Source organism: Leuresthes tenuis, unplaced genomic scaffold (assembly GCF_036924035.1).
Source record: "Leuresthes tenuis unplaced genomic scaffold, fLeuTen1.0.hap1 SCAF_9, whole genome shotgun sequence".
NCBI classification, from domain to species: Eukaryota; Metazoa; Chordata; class Actinopteri; order Atheriniformes; family Atherinopsidae; genus Leuresthes; species Leuresthes tenuis.
Window position 1 is genome coordinate 17,356,151 of NW_027325363.1, and position 21,206 is coordinate 17,377,356.

Consider the following 21,206-nt stretch of genomic DNA (forward strand, 5'->3'; position numbering starts at 1 on the left):
TTCCAACTCAAAGAGTTTCTAAAAAATGACATATTATGTCTTTTTGTGTGGTGAAATGTCTATCTCAAAAAGAAATTATACAATATTATTTTCAAACTTGTAGGATCACTGGGGATTGATTCATGACTTGAGGCAATTGATCAGACTCGGGTTCAGTCAAATCAGCTGATTGTGTGATTGGCTGCCACAAAACCCCGCCCTCTTTCGACACTTGATGGAATGGGATCGGATGCCTCAACATGCAGCGGCGTTCTTAGCTATGAATCCCTGTGCTCTGCCTCTGTAATATTTGCCAAATGTAATTGGCATCCGCCAGATGCTTGTAACGCTGTTGTGAAGCACATTTGACACTGTGTATTTTGGGCAGCAAAGAATATGACCCGCGGTCACGGCCACTTCCGCATCCACTCCCTCATAACGTTCTTGCCACGCCCCAATATTGGAAAAGCAAAATAACACCGTTTTTCTATTTCTATTTCTATTTTTGTTGTGTTTCTTCTTATTTGCTCTTCCTCTTTCCCTGTCCCCCGGTCCGGTTTGGCACTATCACATGTTAAATGTTGTACCAAAAATAAATAAAGAAGCAGTTGATGGGCATCAAGGGGAGCTTTGCATTCATAAAGCTACCCTTGGAAAAGAAAATCTGTTTGCATTAAAAGGTATTCAGATTATAATTCTGCTGCCATAATGCTGGGCAGGACAAGGGGAGGAAAAAAAAAAAAAAACGCCTCACAGAAAAAGAAAACAGCCAGAGGGAGACTTACTCTTCTCCTTGTCAAGAGTTCTCCTCTGTTGCTGAAGGAGACTGCCACAGGCCTTCAGCACAGTCTTCAAAGCGCGTAGACCCCAGTCATAGTGCTGCTGGGGTGTCAACAACTCCCTGAGCAGACAAATAAAGATGGAATTTTCATACATACAGCTGACTGTAGCCCTGGCTTTAACACTCAAAAGTAGGATCATTTATCCACAGCAGACTGTAGTGGCATAACACCAATTAATATTCGGGTTATGGGCTAAATATAAACAGCAACAAAAAAAAAAGTAAATGAACCCTACAATTACTACCTTGCCAGGTTGAAGATTGCAACCAATTTGCGCCCCAGTATTTCCCCATTTTTGAAGCCCTCCGAGTAGAGGATGACTTCAGCAATGAGTTCGTTGTCCGGTCTGCTCATTGCCACTGGCCTGAACAGCTGCTTCAGGTTGTCTGGAAGCTTCTGCCTGCCTCCGTAGCCTTTTCCCGCTGGATTCAAAGTGATGAATACCCCAGAGTTTGGGTCCAGTTCCACCTGGAGGATGACGAAAAGAGGAAAGAAATCTTCTCATTGTCGCAATAACGCATGTTATATCATCATTAATCTAGTTCCATCTGGAAAATTACAACACAATGCATGAAAAAATGCATGAAAAGTAACTGGTCATAACAAGAGAGTGAAGTTAAGAGCCAATTCATTTTTAATAAAGGTACAACAATGAAGAAAAAAGGTTCAAAAAGACAGAAATGCTACGTAAATATTTTTTGTTTTTTTCTCAATTCTATTCATTTGAATTCCTGACCTCCTTCCCCAGCAGTTCACATGTGTTCTTCTGATGTTTCAGGGAGTCTTGAATGGCCTGAATCTGCATGGAAACTGCAGACAAAACTGCTTCCTCTAGACGGTTGAACTCGTCAAAGCAGCCCCATGCTCCACACTTCACCAACCCCACAAATATCCGTCCCATTGATTTCACGTCGATACCCTGAAAAAAACAGACAAATGGTTAAAAGCTTGTGTTGAGTCCTTTTTTTAATTCAATTTCTGTGTGATAATGAAACAACAAGTAAAGGAATGTCTTCTCCAGGACAAACGTACTGCATTGGCTTCAGGTGTTCGCGCTGACAGCTGACTAAATGTTGTACAATTTCAGAAGAAGTGACCCACATTTTAGATGTTAAAATAGTCCCACCCTCACGAGAAGCATCTTTTTACCTCGTCACAGTTGAACACTAACACCTGGCGTCCAAACAGGCCCCCTAAGGCTTTGACCGACTCGGTCTTGCCTGTGCCAGCAGGCCCATAGGGGTTCCCCCCTAGCCCCATCTTCATGGCTTGGGTCAGAGTCAGGTAGCACTTATCAGTCAATGGAGTGTGCACCAGCTTAGCTGCATTCCCCTGGGGGACAGGGAGGGTGAGATAAAATATAGCATTAGTGATAAAGACAGGAAAGAAAAGCGACAGTGGTCAGACGGGAAAAAAAAGATGTGGTTGGAGAGGCACAGAAAAAGACCGGTAAATGGAAGAATGACAGGGGAAAGGGAGTGAAAAGAAAACTAAGGACATTAAGCTGAAAAAGAGTAAAAGTGAGGATAGCATTTGTTCACAAAGTCTATGTGAGGTCCTGAATGAACAACAAGATAACATGTACCCCAACATTCAAAATGCTGTGCCCTTTAAATGTTGAAAGCACGTGTGGATGTGACTGAAAAGGCGCACAGCACAGCAATATTTTTGTTTACGACGTCACACTTGTGGCAAAATATAGCATTGTGTAACTACTGATATGATTTGGGTGCCTGATACTACTTCCGGTGAACTGCTGCAGAAAAACACAAATCGCGTGGCCAGAATGCTGTCGTGTAACACGGAAAACAGGTGGCTGAAATGTGTAAAACACTTAACCATTAAGTCAATCTACAATGAATGTATCTAAACCAAAGGGGACCGATTATTTTCAACTGTAATCATTTGTCATGTGAAAACACACAGCACCCTTTCAAGCATGAAATATTTTGTTCGAGGAACGTTTTGCTGATTTCTTCCCCTTTCACTCAGTATGAAACCTCTCCTTCTAAGTGACAGAGAAACAGATCTTCCACAAACACATCACTGCAACACTTGGAAGCACAAAGAGGGGGGGGGGGCGTTACTAAACTTACTCATCCTTCTGTAATTCATTCTGACATACCTGGTACTCATATGTGTAGCTGAACTGTGCATCCACCATGTGTATGTGGCAGCATTTGTCCGGTCCCATGTAGAAGCGGAGCTGTTTCTTCCAGGCCCAGTCATCAGAGCTGGTAATGCCTGCCTGATTAAGTTGCTTTGCAACGCTGATGTTATGGATAATATCCAGGATCAAGGCCTTCAGTTTCAGCTGCAGGATGCTGGACTCTTTTCAGGGGGAAATGAGAGCATATACAGTATATATATATATATATATATATATATATATATATATATATACACAGGGTTAGGGTTAAGGTTAACCGCATATGATGAACACAAGCTCTTAGATTATTAAACACAACATACAATACTATGCAAGTGTCATTTTAGTCTGGTTGGTTTCATGTAAAAACTTAAGAAAAAAAAAAGTTAAGCCACAAGTTATCAGAAAACTCTTCCGGTTTCTTTGTTGTGGGTGGATGATCGACTAACATTAGCATGGTGGATGGCCCCAGCTTTTATCCTATCACAAAATAAGCAGCTCTCCTTAAAAGTAAAGAGAGGTGTTCCCAGTAAAAACTAGAGATCCATTTAAGAGGGAATGAAGCTACTTAGACAAGAGAAAAACTACAATTCAAAAAGGGAAAAAGAATGAATGAATGAATTGGGAAGCCACAATTAAATCAAGAAAGGTCAGTATAATATATTTAGTAAAGTAATGTGTTGTAGTCACTGTCTTCTAAAAACACAGTGATAGCATATGATGGCGGATGATGAAAAATGTCCAAGCTACAATGACATCAATATACTGAGAAGGATTTGTTTTTACTGCCAAACAGCGATTTCACTTCAGCTAAAATTACAGTGCAAATGGCATCATCCTCTGTAGCTGCCTGTCTGGTTTGAGAGAAGGCGTGGCTGGTGCTGAAAGCGTACAAAATATCTTTCCAAATGTGCGCCAGCCTGTCCTGTATCCGTGCCAAAGAGGAAAAGCTGCACACTCCCCTCTGAGTTTACAGCCCCGTTAACGTATGTGAACCAGGAAATTAGATTATCCTTCTTGGCCTTACTTGACCCGCTTTAATCAGTAGCCCCACTCTACAGGCTCTTCGGCTACATGGCAATGGCAAAAGGAAGCCAGTAAAGTAATGGCATGCTACCATGGAAAGTACTGTGATTTCACTGATTAGTGGCAGGGGTGGAGTTTTGACACAAAATGGGCTATATTCTCTTTCGCCCAATAACATTTTCTTACTAAAGGAACAATTTTTACATGATGTAAAAGATTTTGAATTTGCAGCAATGTCCTGTGAAATGATGCCCCGCAGACCTTCTGAAGGAGCTTGAATAAGAAGGCAGCACTGGCAAAGATTCAAATATAATAGTCTTTTTTTTTGCTAATTCAAGTTCTGAGTTAAAACTCTACTGTGATACCTGATGTGGCCGTAGACTTAGCCTCAGGTCATTAAATTAGTATGTAAGCAACTACAAGCACAGCTTTAAAGGGTACTGCCCCTTCTGCAGGCTCCTGTGCTTCATCGGCTGTGAACAGATTCACAGATTCACACACGATCAGTCACTTGGAAAAAGAAAAACTCTCAGTCCTGAGTAACAAGATTGTGATCAGAGTCAGTGCAACCACAAACAACGCAAGAGGATCTCTGATAGTGGAACAAGGTGCAGAAAACACGTGTAAATATTCAAAAATCTCTGGACAAAAAGAACACGACGATGACAGGCAGCGTTTTCACATCTTTTCTGCATTCAAGGAAATCTCAGACTGTGAAATGAGTTTAGTCATATATCACCGGATTTAAAAAAAAAGAAAAAAAGAAATGGTTGCTGCGGCTGACAGGCTAACCGTCAGACATTCACCTACGGAAACACACACGGAAACAAATCTTACCTGCGTTAGGATGGTCGTCGGAGCTGGTGTCCACTGTGGTGTAGTGCTCCAGTTTGCTATTAAGCTCCAGCTCCAGCTGATGCAAATTTTGTTCTTTTATCGCTCTTTCCACGTCTTCGGTAAATTGGATTTGCTCAGCCAGACAAAGAATCTACATTAAACATAAAATAGTGAAAAAAGAAAAGAAAAACAAAAACACACATCACTCCCTTCAAATTTAATTGATCATTCGCTCTTAAAAATAGACTTAAAAAAAGCAGTTTTTCTGACATGATTTTGACAATGATACGACAATGTTTAATGATAAGCAACTTAAAATAGTTATGGTATTATTCAGATGAAGAAATACCGTCTCTAAACAACATCACAAGCTTTGGAGAACATTTAGAAAAACAGGTATTGCATATTCAAGAACTATTGACATAAGAGAATGTGTGTGTGTGTGTATGTGTGTGTGTGTGTGTGTGTGTGTGTGTGTGTGTGTGTACCTGCGATGGATACCGCGAGGGGTCCACCCCTCCTTTCCTCCCTGCCATCAGACATTCATGCAGCAGCTGCTTCAAAGTCTCCTTCATTTCCACAGACAGTTCACTCAACCACACCTAGAAAGAAGTGGACACTTATGCACGATCGCAAACCAAAAATGCAAAAACAAAAACAGGAGCCTTTAGAATAGCGCCACACTTGTGGCAGCCTGCTGCAGTAACTCTGGACATATTGTGTCTTTTTTTTTTTGTATCTTTTTGACATTTTCGAATGAGTTCTTTACTGTTAAAAACACTCTTATTTGCTGCTTTGGGTGCCGGGTTGCAGGAATGATTGCCACTGGTAATTCTGGCGCTTTTCTATATTTCTTGTGAAGCCAAAGGGGAAACCAAAGGGAAAGTTATTTGCATGTAGGAGCAGCTGAGTGAGCTTTCAAAAGGAAAAACCTGGAATACGACACACAAAAGCCAGATGAGTTGAAGAGGAGATGCAGAAAGGAACTAAACAGAGAGACATGAGGAAGAAGTTTAAAACAGTTCTTCTCTTGTCCGTCATGGGAAATGTGAGATCGCTTGCAGAAATAACAGACGAAATTAAACCCTGACAAGTTTGCAGCGGAAATATCAGGAAGGCAAAATCTTTTGTTACATCGAGACATGGCTGTAGGAACAACTCTAACACCTCTCTACCTGGTTTTCAGACGACAGACAGAGGGCTAACAATGGATGTTGTAATCCTCCACGTCACAGGGAGGGATAGAGAATTGCTGGCTGAAGCCTCTGTTTGTGTTGTCTACTATGAGAGTTCACCCTCATTACCTGCCCAGTATGTGTGTAACGTCATCAGCTAAGTTGCTGCCAAGCTATAAAAACACCACTCTGACCCATTCATGGTTATCTCAACACCTCCTATCTATAAGAATGATTTTATACTGCAGCAACATCATTTCCCTGTGGGGCTTCATAAAGTATGAGTGAAACCGAACTAAACCCAAACTAACTGAATTTACTTTAAGTGAATTACCAAAAGATTCTCATAAGGACAACATATCAAACTCTAGAATAGGAGAAAATTGCTCTTTTTTTAAGTCACAACCCCTTAAGTATCAATTCAGGCATGCATCTCAAACACAATATACAGAATGTAGATTAAAAACTCTCCAAAAAAGACTTTACCTCAACAAGACTGGAGATGCGTACAACGTTTCTGAGCTGCACCACTTCTCCCTCCAGAGAACACATGGCGACAATGTGCTCACACTGCTCATCAAACAAAACGCTGTGAATACCTGCACAGATCAAACACATGCAGATTGCTGCCGATGTCCAAATGAATGTGCCACAGTTACAGGGCAGGGGGAAAAAAAACAAAACAATAGAATGGAGCAAAACAGATGAAACATAAAGGACAACTGAACAAAACAGAGGCATCTGACCTGCAAAGAGTTTCTTGAGATGTGACTGGATGACACTTGGATTGGTTGCCTGTCCCAGGATCTCTAAAAGATCGTCATCGCCGATGAAATAGAACCGTGGGAAGGCAGAACGCTTCTCCTGCAACAGCCATGCGCAAGGCCATCAAAAACAAGGCACAATGCTTGCAACCAGTGTAAAAAAAATGTTGATGTATTTGCAGACAGAAATGCTAGTGTGTGCACCTCCAAGAATTCATTGAGTGACTTTTGGCAGCGCTGAAGCTGATCCAGTATGGTGACCAGGGAGCTTCTGATCCCTGCTCTGGAGCTCAGAGAAACAACTCTGCTGTCCCTCTGGATGTCTGACATGATAGACCTGTTACATATTTGAAAAAAAATAAAAAAATTTAAATGTATTCCACACTTCTTGCACAAAAGACCTCTTTCATCAACAGGATGAATTTTTCATCAAAGCGTATGTGGGTTAATAACGACTACCATACCTGACAGGTTCTGTATTTTCAGGGGATATGAAATGAAACTGGTGGCTGCCAAATTAAAATACAGACTACCTGAAGTCTTCATCAACACGTCTGAAGCGGGCCTCTTCTCGAGGTAGTGCCCCCCGTCCAAAAATAGGCTCCAGGTAAACCCAGCGCCTCTGAATAGCATTCAGATTCAGCAGGTACTCGTCTAAGTCTGACAGACGAACCTCCCACAGACTGACCTGAACGAAGAGGAATCAATCAGAGCTTCGTTAAGGATGAGGATTTTAATATATGGGCTGGCCACAAATAACAGACATGCAGTAACACCATTCTAAAGCAATTTGTTTGATTAGGCTAGAAGCACAGTAGGTCTTTCATTAAACAAAGGATAAAATCAAAGGACTTCTAAAAGTCTGGTCACAGATTTGAACCCTTTGCTCCGACCTTGTCCTGGAAGTTGCGGTAGTATGGCGAGTCTTTCAGAGATTGCAGCAGACAACGGTTGTCGCCCACCTGTACGGGCAGAAGATGGGGATGAATACAAAGTCTGCTAATGTCACTAACAAACATTAGAGGCTGAAGCTTCTCACATTCTGACTGCGTAAATCATTACATCAGCAGCTGCCTGCTTCTCATCTTAACGCTACCTCCTCAAGTTTCACTGAATCAAAGCACAGAGTTTCTGTTCACACCTTCAGGAGTGGAAAGTGAACAGAGTTACTTTCTACGCTGCACATTTATATCAAAACAGGACAGAGATGCTGTACAGGCAAGTAAAAAAACCTCAATAACCCGTCATGTTCCTTTATACAGTCACAAAAAAAAAACAGACGTCAGCTGCCAGCAGTCCCTCTTTAATAACTGTGAAAAGTTATCTCTGTACCACTAGGACTGAATCATGTCTATAGTTTCAATGAATGTACGTCAAGTATTTGCTGACTTGTTAGACAGGCAAGTTCAATCAGGACAGTAAGATAAATAGATTGTTTCGTCACTGACGATATATTTAAATTTAGCTAAAACGATTTGGATTGAACTTCCTCTCGGGACAGAGGAGGTTTAATCAAATATGGCTATGAAAAGACAAGGAGGGGAGAGGAAAAGATCCAATGTAGTCAATGTCACCAGCTGAGAAAGAAACAAGGTTTTGAAAAAAAGCAATCTAACGATTTAGAAGTGGCTCAGCAAGACAACAAGTTAACTGTTAAGTTAACAGGTAAAACAAAACCAAATCAACCTTTCTCTCTCAACTTGCATTTAAGGCTTTAGCACATTGTACTTGAAGCAAAGGTCCTGAGTTACAATGTTTTTGAGGTCATATTCGACGAGCCAGCTCAGCAATAAACAAAAAGTCTGATTCATTTGAAACGATAAACTCAAGACAGAGAAACGATTGAGTGACTACAGCAGAAGAAATACAAAGCCAGCTGGACAGGGAGGAGGTGATTTCTTCCCATAAAAAGATCTATGTGCAGCAAAGCAATCCTGTTGCTCTGGCTACAGATAACAGTGATATTAGACAAAATACACAAAGAAGACGTGTGCCAGTAATACACCTCTCTAATCTATTGTCCCACAATTTGTTCCATACGTCTAACCTGGTTCACTATGTCCTTCCAGTCCTTTATGAGGTTAAGAGAGCGCCCACTGCTGTCCGTGTACTCAGTGAGGGTAAAAGTAGCTGCAGCGCCCCACAAATCCAGCTCCCGTAGAGCTTCTCTGATTGTCACCTCCGCCTGAGCACGACTGTTCAAATCCTACATCAGGAATGCACATGAAAACACACACACACACACACACGCCTGCATCAGTCAAGCAAAACAGAGGGTCAACTCTTTTAGCACTGCAGCGCCGATGTGTGTCTCTATTTCCACAAGTTGGTTCAAACCTTGAGCTCCAATGCCTTCTCTGTGATGGTATTTGCGACTCCGAGAAGGTCGCTGAAGGTAAGTCTCTCCAAGGTCGTTCCTCGCGGAAGACCCAGCAAACGGAACATGTCCAACCAATGGTCCTGCGACAGGTGCTCCCCGCGTACGTATTTCAGCACAGGCACCATGTTCTAGACATGCAGGTAAGAAAATTAAAAAGTCCTCCAAGGTCCTTCTAAACGCTCCTCAGACCAACTATTCTAGTCCCCTGGTCTCTGTATTATGTCAACATATGTTTTTTTTTTATTAAAACAAAAAAACCAAACAGAGCACAGCGACATCATCATCTGTTTATTGTACCTTGTATTTGTCCACTTCTGCTTGTAGTTTAACAGACATGACAGTAGGCTGCTCTAGTTTCCTTAATCTGTCCTGCCAGGTAAACAGAAACTCCTCGAATACATACGTCTTACTCCTGTAAAGCACAACAAATGGACAAAAAAAAAAAACAACATGACATAGGGTGGCAACTAAACATAGGGTGGATGGAAATAAATCTATAAAATCTCCTCGGCCTAAATTGAACACCTGAACGTGATCCAGTCCTCGCGGGCCTTCTCTGTAAAGCCCTGCTGCCACTCCTCATACAGACCCCACATCTGGCTGCACTCCTCCATGTCTCTTTTCGTTTCTTCCGCCAGAGAGAAATCTGGAGGCTCCAAATCAAAATAGCTGCAGTCTTCACTGCAGAGAGGAAAGACGGTCTTAAAGCTATTCCTTTGTCAGATGAAGGCAACAGGCACCTGGAGTACTTCAGCGATCTGGAATGCTTCAATAAAGAAAACAACTATAAATTCAGCAAACTGCAACCAACTTACAGCAGTTTACTGCGCACAAGCTCAAGCTCCTGGAACTCCTGCTGTTTGTCCTTGATGGTCTGAAGACATTCAAGCAGGGCAGCATGATCGCCAGTCTCTAGCATCTCATCCTTAGGTTTAAGCTGATCCCAGCGGGCCTTAAACCGCTCCAGATCCGCCCTGTAGGCACCGATACGACCCTCAGCATGGCTTCGCATTACCTCAACCTAATAAAGGAACAAGTATGACAACTCAAACGGCACAGAAACACCGTCAGAGAGAGGCAGCAAATAAAAGTGGCACGTGACAGATGGTGAAACGCGGGATGAATGCATGCGGGCAAAGATACTGAAGCAGAACAGCAGCAATAAGCTGAAAATGTATGAAATGCGTCTGTATGAGCTGATGTCACCTGTTCTTTTAGCATCAGCTGGTGGCTCTCCATGACAAGCTCCAGTTTGTCCCATTTGGCTCTCAGTGAGGATAGAGAGTCCAGGCCCGCCCCAGCCACAGCTCGCAGCAGGCGGTTCTTCTCCTCGGCAAACTGGAACTGAGGCAGGATCTATCCACAAACATTAGGCGTTTAATACCATCTCAGGGGATACGTTGTTTCATTGTTTGGGATTAAGTGGTCTTACTTCAGGCTGGCGGGAAAGTATCTGGCTATATTTGCTTTTGGCCGCCCCAATTTCCTCCATGCTTTCCGGTCGGGTGCACAGAACCTCCATTGATTCGGACACAAAACTGTCTATGGCCTGTGTGTGGCCTGAAAGGAAGGAAGTGGACGATGATGCACAGAGAAAAGAAAACAGAAAAGGAAAGTGAAATTGAGAGCGAGAGTGAGAGTGAGGGGATGTCACGGGGCTGAAACAAGCAAAGCAAATCGAAAAAGAAAATGTATATCCCCCAGAAAAACTATGACATACACTTAATACATAAATGTTTAATGCGATCGAGGAGAGAAGCAAAGTGGCAGTGAAGCAAGTGTTCATCAAATGAAAAGAAAGTGAAAGAAAAAAGATGGTTGAGGTGTCCGTTTACCTTGTATAGACTTCCTGAGTGACAACAGCAGCATGTCAAACAGCCTCTGGATCAGGTCGTCGATAACATTTTTTACAGGCTCACAGTTGACTGTAATACAGTCTACTTTTTCCTGACTGAGAGAGGAGAGAGGAGAGAAGCAGTGCCTGAGACTCAGCTGTTACAGGGTAAGATTCCTGCACTTGACTGAGACGCTGAGAGCTGAACCAAACAAGTGACAAAGATCTGCCTTTAGATATCAAATACGTCTTGGCGATCGTGCTGCGTTTACAGTTCAGTTGCATTGGTATGAATCTTAATTTGATCATATTCAATAGTGCTTATTGTGCATTTTATGTACCTGGGTAGACGTTCAGACTCTTTCCCTCTGGCTTTCAAGGCCTTGAAATTTCTTTCCCAGTCCTGGACAAAACTCAGGTGCTTCTCCACTAATGTTTCTAAATCCACTTGGCCCAGCACCACCCACTCCTACAACACAAACAGACACAGTGTCAGAGTGAGGTTGGCTGTAGGGTACATTTTCGGTTTAAATGTGTCAAAGTCAAGGTTGACAGAAAAAAAACGCGAAACCCAACCAGCCACGCATGACGAAAAAAAAAAGGAAGAAACTCAGGGGAGATAATGGGGAAGTGTGATTTTGGCAGGGGGTTTCCCCCTGTGTTTTAGATATGCATGGCTTCGGACATAGGGAAACAATGTTGTCACTGTTCTGTCAGGGTAATCACACATCATTTGAGTCTATTAGAAGCAATCAGACGTTGACATCTAAGGTTAGGCTCAGATCTGCTCTGGAGTGTCAAAGAATAGAAGAAGAACAGCGTTGCGGACTACAATTCATGACAACGGTTTCAGTTTGTATCACATTAATTTCCCTCTTCTCTAATATCGTACAAAGGCTTTCTTACAGGAAGACTAATAATAATGCCACAAACATTCATGTCAACATCATCTACCGACGAAAGCACCTTGAACTTGTGTTGTACAGCCTGCAGGCGGTTAAAGAGGTCCTCGGCCTTGCTGAAAATGGTGAGGAAGCCAGAGGCATTTCTATCAATCATGACGTTGAAGATAAGCTCCTCCCCCTGGGCGCTGACCCCTTTGAACTGGTTCGGGATTGAGATGAAGCGCTTCATCTCCCTGAAATAGCGCGCTCGCACCTCCTCAAAAGGTGGACGGAACTGTAAACGGCCCTGCCTGTTCACAGGGATAGATTGCTTGAGAAAAAGGTCACATTTGAAGTCTTTAAACAATACAAAAGAAGAGAGCCATTGTCGAAGAGAGAGAGAGAGGGAGAGAGAGAGAAAGAGAGAGAGAGAGAGACAGACGGGCAAAAGTGAAGTGAGAGCTGGTCAATTGTGTGAATTAAGAGGTGTCGGGGGTGAAATGTCACTTGTGCTTTGAGATAAGGGACAAATTAGTCTGAAGTGATGAAAAACAAAAGAGAAACAGACAGAGAGAGAGTTACAGAGCAGAGTGAGACCGAAACAAGGTACAACTAAAAGTGAGGGCACTGACTTGAATATTAGGTCTATGTGTATTTCAGGCAAGTTCTTGTTCAGAGCTTCAAGCCCAGTCTGATACTGGTGTTCTAAAGCCTTGTAGAGCTGATGGTTCCAGTGCTGACGCCATGCCCGCATGTCATCAGACCTGAAGCCCTACACACACACACACGCACACACATTCATTGGAAGAGGAAAATCAGGAAGAACAAAATGACAGATTATTAAAATTAAAAAAAAAACACTGGCAAGCACGTGTCTGGGCAAAAATTGGCAGATTATTTGGTTTATTTTAATAAATACTTTGAAACTAATGCTATTGATCAATAGAAACTACATATTAGCACATATCTGTAAGCTTAGATGTATGCAAGTCCATTTTGACCAACTGCTATCATTATTTTACTACATCCATGGTGAACTGTCTTACCGTACGTAGATTTCTAGGAAATATTTGTAGTGTAAATGTAAGCTTATAGTCAGGTGGATACAATGACTATGTTAATAAACTATGTCAATAAAGAATACAGTTAGCACCACAAACACATACAACTCTGTAACTCGTGATTACCTGGGCCTCCAGAGTGGCAAAGCCAGTCCGGAGTTCCTGAAGGCCATCCTTCCACCGCTGCTGATGTCTCAGTAGATCAACATTCATCAGTGTCACCACCTGAGAAATGTACCCAGAGGTGTACGCGCAATGTGAACAATGAGACTGCAAAGGTATTTTCTCATGGCATTCATTCAAATTAGCGTAGCGCCAACAGCCCCTGTGCGACAACAATTACCACCTTGTCAATGAAGTCGGTGTGCCATTTTCGTAGCTTCCTGTTTTCGGTGGAGAGCTTCTCTGCCGCAGACTGCAGTTTGCCAATGTAAGCCTCTAACTCTTTAGGGTTATCCCACGTGATCTGCAGTTTACCACCCGATTCCTTTGACTGGGAGCGAGGATTCTGACAAAGGGAAGCAATAAAACGATCTCAGTCCACAACATGAAATCATTGCCTGGTAAAATCTGACAAGTGAGTGTCTTCCTCAAAGTGTGTCGATGTGTTGTATTTTTGAGCTATTCATACATAAAAAAAACGTAAAAAACGACTTTAAAACAACAGTACCTTGATGACCTGTTCAAAGGCCAGTGCAAGACTCAACATCATAGGTTTCTGAGAGGGAATCATCTGCTGGTCGATGGTGTTGTAGAAATGTGCCACCTTTAACAAAAGTAACACTTTGTTACGACACCAAACCTATTTCGATGCGACTAAATAAATAAAAGCAATCTCTCCTTATTGATTGAGCGTTATCCCACACTCTCACCTGTTTCAGGACGATGGCTTGTCTGTAGAATTTGTCTGCTGTGTTGGCAGCCTGCTGCACCTTGGCTGGGATGGGAAAGCCAAAGGCAGAAAGCTGCCTGACCTCCCTGAGCAGAGTGACCAGTCTGTCTGAGTACTGGATTCTCAGCCTGCCGTCCACATGGTCCAGGTCCATCACGCGGTCACTGGCCTGTAGACTACATAGTGGGAGGGAACCAGAAATTAGCAGAAATTGCAGAGTTTAAAATCCAGTCAACTCAGCCTACATAGACATACTAAATATCAATAAATATTACAGAGCAATATATCCCGCGTCTGGCTAGAGGCCACAAATGCACCTTTAAAATCGATCAAAAACCATCTAAATACAGAGACTAAATTCTTGTTGACAGCACTTGGGTGTTGCAGTATCTCAAACCTGATCCCAGACTTTGGGTCAGCCAGTCCAGACAGTATATCCCTTGACCAGTCCTCAAATTGTTCCTGTTCATAAGCCCTCAGAAGTTCCAGAAGATCATCACAGAAATGCAGGAAAGCCTTGAACCCAGTCAGGTCCAAAAGCAGGGCCTCTGCTATGCGGACAGAGTCTTCCACCTGGCGTAACATAAAAGAAGCAGAGACTGTTCTCACTGTCAGTTACTTTGCATTTGTAAGATAAAGTTGTTTTCATATCATCACCATCTGTCGAATGACCTAATAAGAGTATATTCTCTCACATCTCTCACAGAGATTTTATGCCACAAACACACACAGTTACCTTGTGTAACAGCTGTCGCACCCAAACAATTTTGTTGACCACCTCAGGGAGGTTCTTGCCCATGAGAGGACCACACTTATCGCCAGGTTCCCCATGGCAACGGTTTTCAAAGTCACTCGTCAAGCCTAAGAAAAGCAAGAGGGCTCAAACAACAATTTGCCAACACTGAATTTCTACCACTGGATGTCTTACATTCAGCTAAGACTTGCGTTATCAGTCAGTCACTATGGGTCAGTGGACATTTCACTTCTCCAAAGACAATAACAAAGCATTTACTGGAACAGAAGCAACAATTCACCACACAGTTGAAGGCAATCATTCCTGAATCAAGCTGAGGAAGCAGGTAAAATGTAACTAATAGAACAGAGATTTCCAAGTCTGACTCAGTGGGCCCATGTCAGACATAATTAAAACAGTGTATGTGGGCTGTTCAGATCTGACTCGGTTTTGACTGATTTACACAGAGATTTTTTATATTTATATACACCATATTCAGGTTATAAAAGTGTCCTAATTACTGCCATGAGCAGAGCAGAACAGAACAGCCACCGCTGTACTGATCTGGACGGTAATACCGTTGCATCACATGAATGCAGCATTCTTCAATGAGTCCATTCAGCCCCTGCACAGACTCATTGTTATGAGCACAGACCATAAAGAGGATTTATTCACGTTACGTTTTTCCCCCTCCAACGTATCGACACAATAACTCGCGGTCATTCTTGATCTAACCCAGAAACACCACAGGTGCTTCGAGGCAGGGCTAATTTACCCTTGTTGTAGTCTAGGAGTCTGGCCAGTAGCGTCTCTCTTTCCGACTGCAGCTCTTTGCTGATAGTGGGGCGTCTGATCAACTCCTTATGCTTCTGGAACACCTGCAACAGCTAAACATCAAACGCACACGCGCACAGAATGTCAGACTCAACAGAAACCCTCTGGATTTTTCACAGCCTGAGCCAAAGTGGTGTGGCTTTACTACCTGTAGTGGGCTGTCCTGCACATCAGCAATGTAGCTCTTCAGTCTGCCGGCAACATCCTGCTCAGACGGCGCTATGAGACGCTCAAACTGAGCCACCGCTGCTCTCCAGAGAGGCTACAAAAGACAGTTATAGTCTGGGGCTATAAAAAACGTCCACTGGCATGAGCAGCATAAAGAAGGGTGCAACTTAAAAGGCTGAAACTGTTATCGCTTTCAAATCAGTTCAGGAGGAGTAATGCACATATATTAATTGGAGTCATCAGCCAAGCCGAGACGTAACAGTCAAGTTGACAGGTTAAGTCGAGTGTTAAGTCTACATTACTTTGGGAACAAATAAAAAATAAAAACAGGGAGGAATCTCAAATCATACCAGCAAAGCAGAAGCACAAGGACGGCTAAAAATTGCAGAGTGGAACTTTTGTTCTCCTTCCGGCAGTGAGAGTAATTACATCAGTGCCGGTGACAGATACTGCGTGTATCCTTGCCGCTGGTCACTATAATATTTCTTCTGAAAGTCGAGTTTCTTTTTCCGGCAAAATAACAAACTTTGAGGATGCCTCCACTGCAAACTCCACCACACTAACTAAAGTTCAACTCATTGCTACCGGAGCATCAGCGCAGCGCTCGAGGCTTATTCAGAACTCATTTGGCAAGGACAGGAATACAATATATTTTCTTTTTCATGAAAGAGTCTAGGAGGCCAGCTTTAAACACGGTGAAATGAGTCGACACACACAAAGTTCTCCTCAACTAACCTCGGTATAAGGGTTGTAATGCAGTGGGTTGAGTCCAGAGAAAGGCTCAAACACACGGCTGGAAGTCAGAGCTTGCTGCTTCCCTCCTGGCAGCAAAAACAGCAGTTTCTCGTGAACCACACGCAGAGTTATTACCTGGTAGACACAAACAGGGAGTGTGTATTCACATGTTATCAGTGCCCACAGTTTTACTCATATCCCATTGTCGCACAAACTCTGCACTGTGCTGCAGATCATGGGTTTCATTGGAATTGCTTGAGTTTGTGACGAAAGTGTCCAAAAGCATGGCACACAATCAGAAAACCCTCAGTGGAAAATGCTAACGGGGCAGATACAAGTTCCTACATGCAACGAGGGAAGTGATGCAAGTTTCTGAAAAGAGGAAAGGGATCTCAGTAAGTATTTGAAGCTCGTGTCTCAATCAGTGTAGCTATATATGATTTCAATGTTGCCACAGATCTGGAGCACGAAAGAGAAGTAGTGGAAAGAGGCATGGAAGCAAGGCAAAGATTAGGACCGAATAAGAGCAAAAGTTTCATGGATGTTCTGAGTGAATTAGTGAATCTGATGATAACTAAGGCACGTAGAAAATTGCACACGTTTCACAATGTTTCAAAACACAGGTAGCATTCTTTGAAAAATAGATACAAACACGACTCCGTTTGATCAAGACGTTTAAGGCTCACTTCTGCTTCCTAGTTCTCGTCTTTAAGGAAATGTGGAGTCGAAATTTCACGTAAATATGTAATCTGTTCCACTATGAAAGCGCTTAAGCTCGAATTGTGTTGGTATACGTAAGCTTACTATGCATTTCTTAACAATGTTCCCTCTGCAGATGGTACATTTTACCTCGTTCAGCCTCTTCACAAGACACTGAAGGGTTTGTGGACAGTGCTTGTTTCCCTTCCAGGGATGTGGAGCGTGTCTTTTCCATACCTGAGATAAAAGATTTGACATTTGACGTGCTTTCAACAGTCAACACGGGTTTAAAATCTTGTGATATCGTGATAGTTTTCATTTCACAAGAGGAAAATTCGATTTTTAGCCAAATGTCATGTTTCATTGCAGTCTTTTCAGCTGAGGTGAGCTCAAACTGTGCATACTTTGCCCCCATTTTGACTCCCATACCTGCCCAGTCAGATGCTCGCAGGCTACCACCCACTGCTCACAGATGGAGACTCCTGCTCTGAGGTTCTCTCTCACCGACACGAACGGCTCCCCAAAAATCTTAAGCCCACTCAGCTTCCTCTGAACATACCTTCCCAGGTCTCCACCTTGCAGATGTACATGCAAGCAAAGGAAAACAAAAACATATTCACGATTACCACTTACAGATGCACATGAAGACAGAACATTCTCAGAAAAGTGACACATGCGCATCATGTTTTTCTTGAGTTTGAGTCACTTGGCTTAAAATGTCAAACAACTCACTATGTTTGAAATTTCATTTACAATACACAATGATGCCCGCAGCACCATCAAAAATAAATGGAAGTTCCAGAGAAACAAAAGTTAGTTTCACTTCTCAGCAGATGCATTTCATCTGTAAAAGTGGCCAACTGACAATATAGAAATGTCGGCATTCACTGCAGCTGAAAGGCAACATCTGCAAATATTTGTTTTCATTTCCTTGTTTTGGTTTGCGTCTGTCTGAGAGACTCCCACCGATAACGTCCATAAGTCGGACCATGCGGGTCTCGGGATACGGCTCAAAATCAGTCTGCCTCCACACGTCGTCCAGAGTCTCTCTGCTCTGTTCCACCAGATCCGAAACATCCGACATAGACAAGCTGTCAAGTCCACCGTATTCCTGGTGGAAACAGAGGCATGCACACACATATATGTGGATGTGTTAGTTATGTATCACTTTAGGATTTTCTCATGTTCTAATTTTCAATGGTTTAACACTTCAAACAGTCAAACGTACCACCATGCAAATGGTTTTTCACTGTTTAGTACAGTACCGAACCGAACTATAGCTCTTGTCTAAGTGACTGCAATTGAATTAGCAACCGCCTGCCACACAAAAACAATACATGGTAAATGTATTTTAATGTAAGTGGTTTTGCAGTGCGTATTGATACATATTTGTTTGCCTGCATACCTTTTGTATGAGTTTGAACTGCTCAGTGAAATATGTCGCCCTTTCTCTCACGCTGCTCTTCTCTGCAGACTCAGAGAGATCTTCCCAGAACTGGAACTCATCAGTGGGAGTCAGGATGCCTGCAGACAGTGTTCAAAAAAATGTAATACACGCATCTATATTCTTTCAATTTTACTGCAAACATCTAAGTATCCAACTTAGCTTAGGTGTTTGCATGTCTGTAATTCTTTTTTTTTTTCTTCTAACTATTCGAGTCAATTATTTTCATTTCTAAGAATTCTTTTTTTTTCTTGTGGGAACTGATCAATCTGTCACAATATCTTGATAGATCTGCCTTTAGTTTTCGTCAATAAATAAAACCATTTTCTCAAGTATCAATCACTAAATACTAAGTCAGCTCTTGAATGTGTAGTCTTGTTTTCTGCAGTTAAATTATTACAGCAGGCAATATCTCTCGTTGGCAAAGACGAGAGGCTGGACGACTTCTGCTTCCCTGCATCAACCAGGTCAAATAAAGCAGAATGGCAGCTGGAACTCCTAAAGACATTGTGCCATATTTGCTTGCAGTCTTAAGTTTTCAGCTTCAGAAGCATGATAAACACTTTACGAGCAATATCAATTAGCATGAATGACACTACATCCCTGAAAGATCTGGAAAGGGCACCTATAACAGGTTCCATAACCACCCTAGAGACACTATCATCCAGGTTAAAGTACTTCTTTCAATATCTGGGCTATATACAGGCATACCCAAGACATCCTCCTCCATCCGGCCCTTCTTGGAGGAGGGTTGGGCTCTAGACTGGCGAACCATGAAGCCCAGGCCCAATTCCAGCTCACTCAGCAGGGCTGCCAACTTAGGGTCAAATGCTGAACACCAGTGCTCATCCTTGGGAAAACAAAAACTGTTTCAGACTACAAAGAAGTTGCTCCGTGGTGAAATCTGCATCATTGTTTGGGCACCCAAAACAAAGCTTTCAGCGAATTCATTCCTCAAAAATGTGCAGTTATAAACATGTATGTTAATCTTCCTTTTCAAATGATATAGCCAAGAGGGGCTTTTTGTACCAACATGTGATGTGACTTGCATGTGCTTCAAACAGTGACAAAAAGGAAGTCTTAGATACAAATGAACATGCTCACCTTCAGCAGCACTGGTGCAAAAACCTGTTTGACAGCCTGGTAGAGGGTGTTGATGGGAGATTCCAGCATGGATGACACCAGGAGGCTTTGATGAAGGTTATCTTCTGTGATCACTGTGGGTTGCAGCTTGAAGAACACCAACACCTTCTCTCTACTGTCACTCAATACTTCAATCTGTTGAAAGAGGGGAAATTAGGAGGGAAAAAGAGGGAAAAAACAGCAAAACAGACACAAGCCCATTGTGACAGGGGATTATATACCATTAATAGTTTGTTTGCCTTTTAACTGTGATCCCTTTTGCTAAATATTCATAATTAACTACAGTTAAAAGTTCTGTCACGCTCACCAAATCATCACACAGTTGTTTGTGGTTGGGCTTTTTTACTCCCTGTAAATATAGTATAAAAAATAATAAATCAATGCTGTAGTGATATTTTCAGTTACTGTGTTACCTTATTCGACAGATGAAGATCACTGACATGTCTGCTGACAGACAGGACAAATTCATTCCCATCATCCAAGAAGTTATTCAGCTCTGGGCTGTCATTCAGGGAGGAGGAAGGCTTTACTCCATAGAAGTTTCCTGCTGTGGTCAGGATAAACTTCTTGCGAGCATCTTCTGAACTGTGAGACATCTTTCAGCTGGACATGAAGTGCTGACTATGAAAAAGCCTAAGCATACAAAAAAAAGTCACACCATCAAATTAGTGTAAATGCTGTGGGAAGAAAAAGGCAACTACATTTCTTTAAAATGATCGACTTCACTTGACGTGTGGATCAAGTGTTTTGGATCTTCTGTCATCTGTGTGTAGCTTTATGATCCTCTCACCCATAACTAATGACGCTGTTTTACGCCAGATCTAGATTTCTTTTCGCCACATTATAACTTACGATGTTGGTTCACAAGTTTGGTCGCGCTTGTTCGGTAGCATCTAGCGTCCTAAGTGATGCTTAGGAAGTAAACGACAAGCCACCCACCGTCATGCCAGCGGAGAACAATAGCTTTTCAGTTCAGAATGCTTTAGGCCACGACATGTTAGGTACATGCATTTGCACTGGGAGATTCAAAATCTTTGCAAAGTTATGGGGCAGATATTTAGCAAAACAATGGCTACGTGAGTAAATGCAGCTAGCTAGCGAGCTACCATTAGCTTTGCTCATGTGAATTAAAGTTAAGGGCAGTAGCGACGATGCTGGTTTTAGCGTGTTCGTAAACTAGTAGAAACATTGGTTTCATACCGTTTTTCCATCAACTGTACGCTCACTACTTTTAGTAACTTAATCCATGGTTTGGCGATGTAGCTGCGTTGTTTGCAACTGTGCTCTACAACGCTAGCGTGGTTACTAGGTAGCAACTACGACCCGTTATACCACGTGATACTACGCAACTAGAATCCAACAAAACGCCTTACGCAATTCACTTCCATAATTTACGTACAGCAGGATCGAAAGCTGTTGTACCATGCTCCGTTCCATTGGTATTCAGATAGAGTATGACATATAAATTCCTAAGAGCGTAGAACATGGGCTTCCTTCTCTTGAGCCACAACATTCCTGTGTCTGGCTGCATAGCTACTGATTCCAGCCCCATGCTAACCTGAAAAGCTTCGTAACAAGTGGATATATAGAACTTAATGTGTTTTTAGTAACAAAAGTTAACTAACCT

At 42.5% G+C, this 21,206-nt stretch overlaps 1 protein-coding gene across 3 annotated transcripts in view; it reads right to left on the reverse strand.

Annotated features, from left to right (window-relative positions):
- Nucleotides 1-20,876, reverse strand: part of dync2h1 (dynein cytoplasmic 2 heavy chain 1) — a 96,168-nt gene extending 75,292 nt beyond the window's left edge. For all 3 annotated transcript variants that reach the window (XM_072392596.1, XM_072392597.1, XM_072392595.1), the window contains exons 1-40: nucleotides 20,780-20,876; nucleotides 19,993-20,212; nucleotides 19,541-19,714; nucleotides 19,148-19,286; nucleotides 18,398-18,516; nucleotides 17,959-18,103; nucleotides 17,422-17,567; nucleotides 17,143-17,229; nucleotides 16,294-16,428; nucleotides 15,539-15,652; nucleotides 15,332-15,443; nucleotides 14,560-14,684; nucleotides 14,221-14,396; nucleotides 13,804-13,999; nucleotides 13,602-13,697; nucleotides 13,278-13,439; nucleotides 13,058-13,156; nucleotides 12,503-12,642; nucleotides 11,953-12,181; nucleotides 11,328-11,455; nucleotides 10,988-11,103; nucleotides 10,585-10,712; nucleotides 10,359-10,508; nucleotides 9,968-10,173; nucleotides 9,678-9,833; nucleotides 9,450-9,564; nucleotides 9,110-9,280; nucleotides 8,820-8,978; nucleotides 7,666-7,734; nucleotides 7,306-7,460; nucleotides 6,977-7,109; nucleotides 6,755-6,872; nucleotides 6,495-6,607; nucleotides 5,322-5,435; nucleotides 4,834-4,984; nucleotides 2,947-3,152; nucleotides 1,971-2,153; nucleotides 1,558-1,740; nucleotides 1,066-1,289; nucleotides 765-880 (exon numbers count right to left, since the gene is read on the reverse strand). In XM_072392596.1, the coding sequence (XP_072248697.1) occupies nucleotides 765-880; nucleotides 1,066-1,289; nucleotides 1,558-1,740; nucleotides 1,971-2,153; nucleotides 2,947-3,152; nucleotides 4,834-4,984; nucleotides 5,322-5,435; nucleotides 6,495-6,607; nucleotides 6,755-6,872; nucleotides 6,977-7,109; nucleotides 7,306-7,460; nucleotides 7,666-7,734; nucleotides 8,820-8,978; nucleotides 9,110-9,280; nucleotides 9,450-9,564; nucleotides 9,678-9,833; nucleotides 9,968-10,173; nucleotides 10,359-10,508; nucleotides 10,585-10,712; nucleotides 10,988-11,103; nucleotides 11,328-11,455; nucleotides 11,953-12,181; nucleotides 12,503-12,642; nucleotides 13,058-13,156; nucleotides 13,278-13,439; nucleotides 13,602-13,697; nucleotides 13,804-13,999; nucleotides 14,221-14,396; nucleotides 14,560-14,684; nucleotides 15,332-15,443; nucleotides 15,539-15,652; nucleotides 16,294-16,428; nucleotides 17,143-17,229; nucleotides 17,422-17,567; nucleotides 17,959-18,103; nucleotides 18,398-18,516; nucleotides 19,148-19,286; nucleotides 19,541-19,714; nucleotides 19,993-20,175 (5,671 nt within the window). In that variant the 5' untranslated portion in view covers nucleotides 20,176-20,212; nucleotides 20,780-20,876. The remainder of the gene's footprint in view (nucleotides 1-764; nucleotides 881-1,065; nucleotides 1,290-1,557; nucleotides 1,741-1,970; nucleotides 2,154-2,946; nucleotides 3,153-4,833; nucleotides 4,985-5,321; nucleotides 5,436-6,494; nucleotides 6,608-6,754; nucleotides 6,873-6,976; nucleotides 7,110-7,305; nucleotides 7,461-7,665; nucleotides 7,735-8,819; nucleotides 8,979-9,109; nucleotides 9,281-9,449; nucleotides 9,565-9,677; nucleotides 9,834-9,967; nucleotides 10,174-10,358; nucleotides 10,509-10,584; nucleotides 10,713-10,987; nucleotides 11,104-11,327; nucleotides 11,456-11,952; nucleotides 12,182-12,502; nucleotides 12,643-13,057; nucleotides 13,157-13,277; nucleotides 13,440-13,601; nucleotides 13,698-13,803; nucleotides 14,000-14,220; nucleotides 14,397-14,559; nucleotides 14,685-15,331; nucleotides 15,444-15,538; nucleotides 15,653-16,293; nucleotides 16,429-17,142; nucleotides 17,230-17,421; nucleotides 17,568-17,958; nucleotides 18,104-18,397; nucleotides 18,517-19,147; nucleotides 19,287-19,540; nucleotides 19,715-19,992; nucleotides 20,213-20,779) is intronic.
- Between the last annotated feature and the right edge of the window lie 330 nt (nucleotides 20,877-21,206).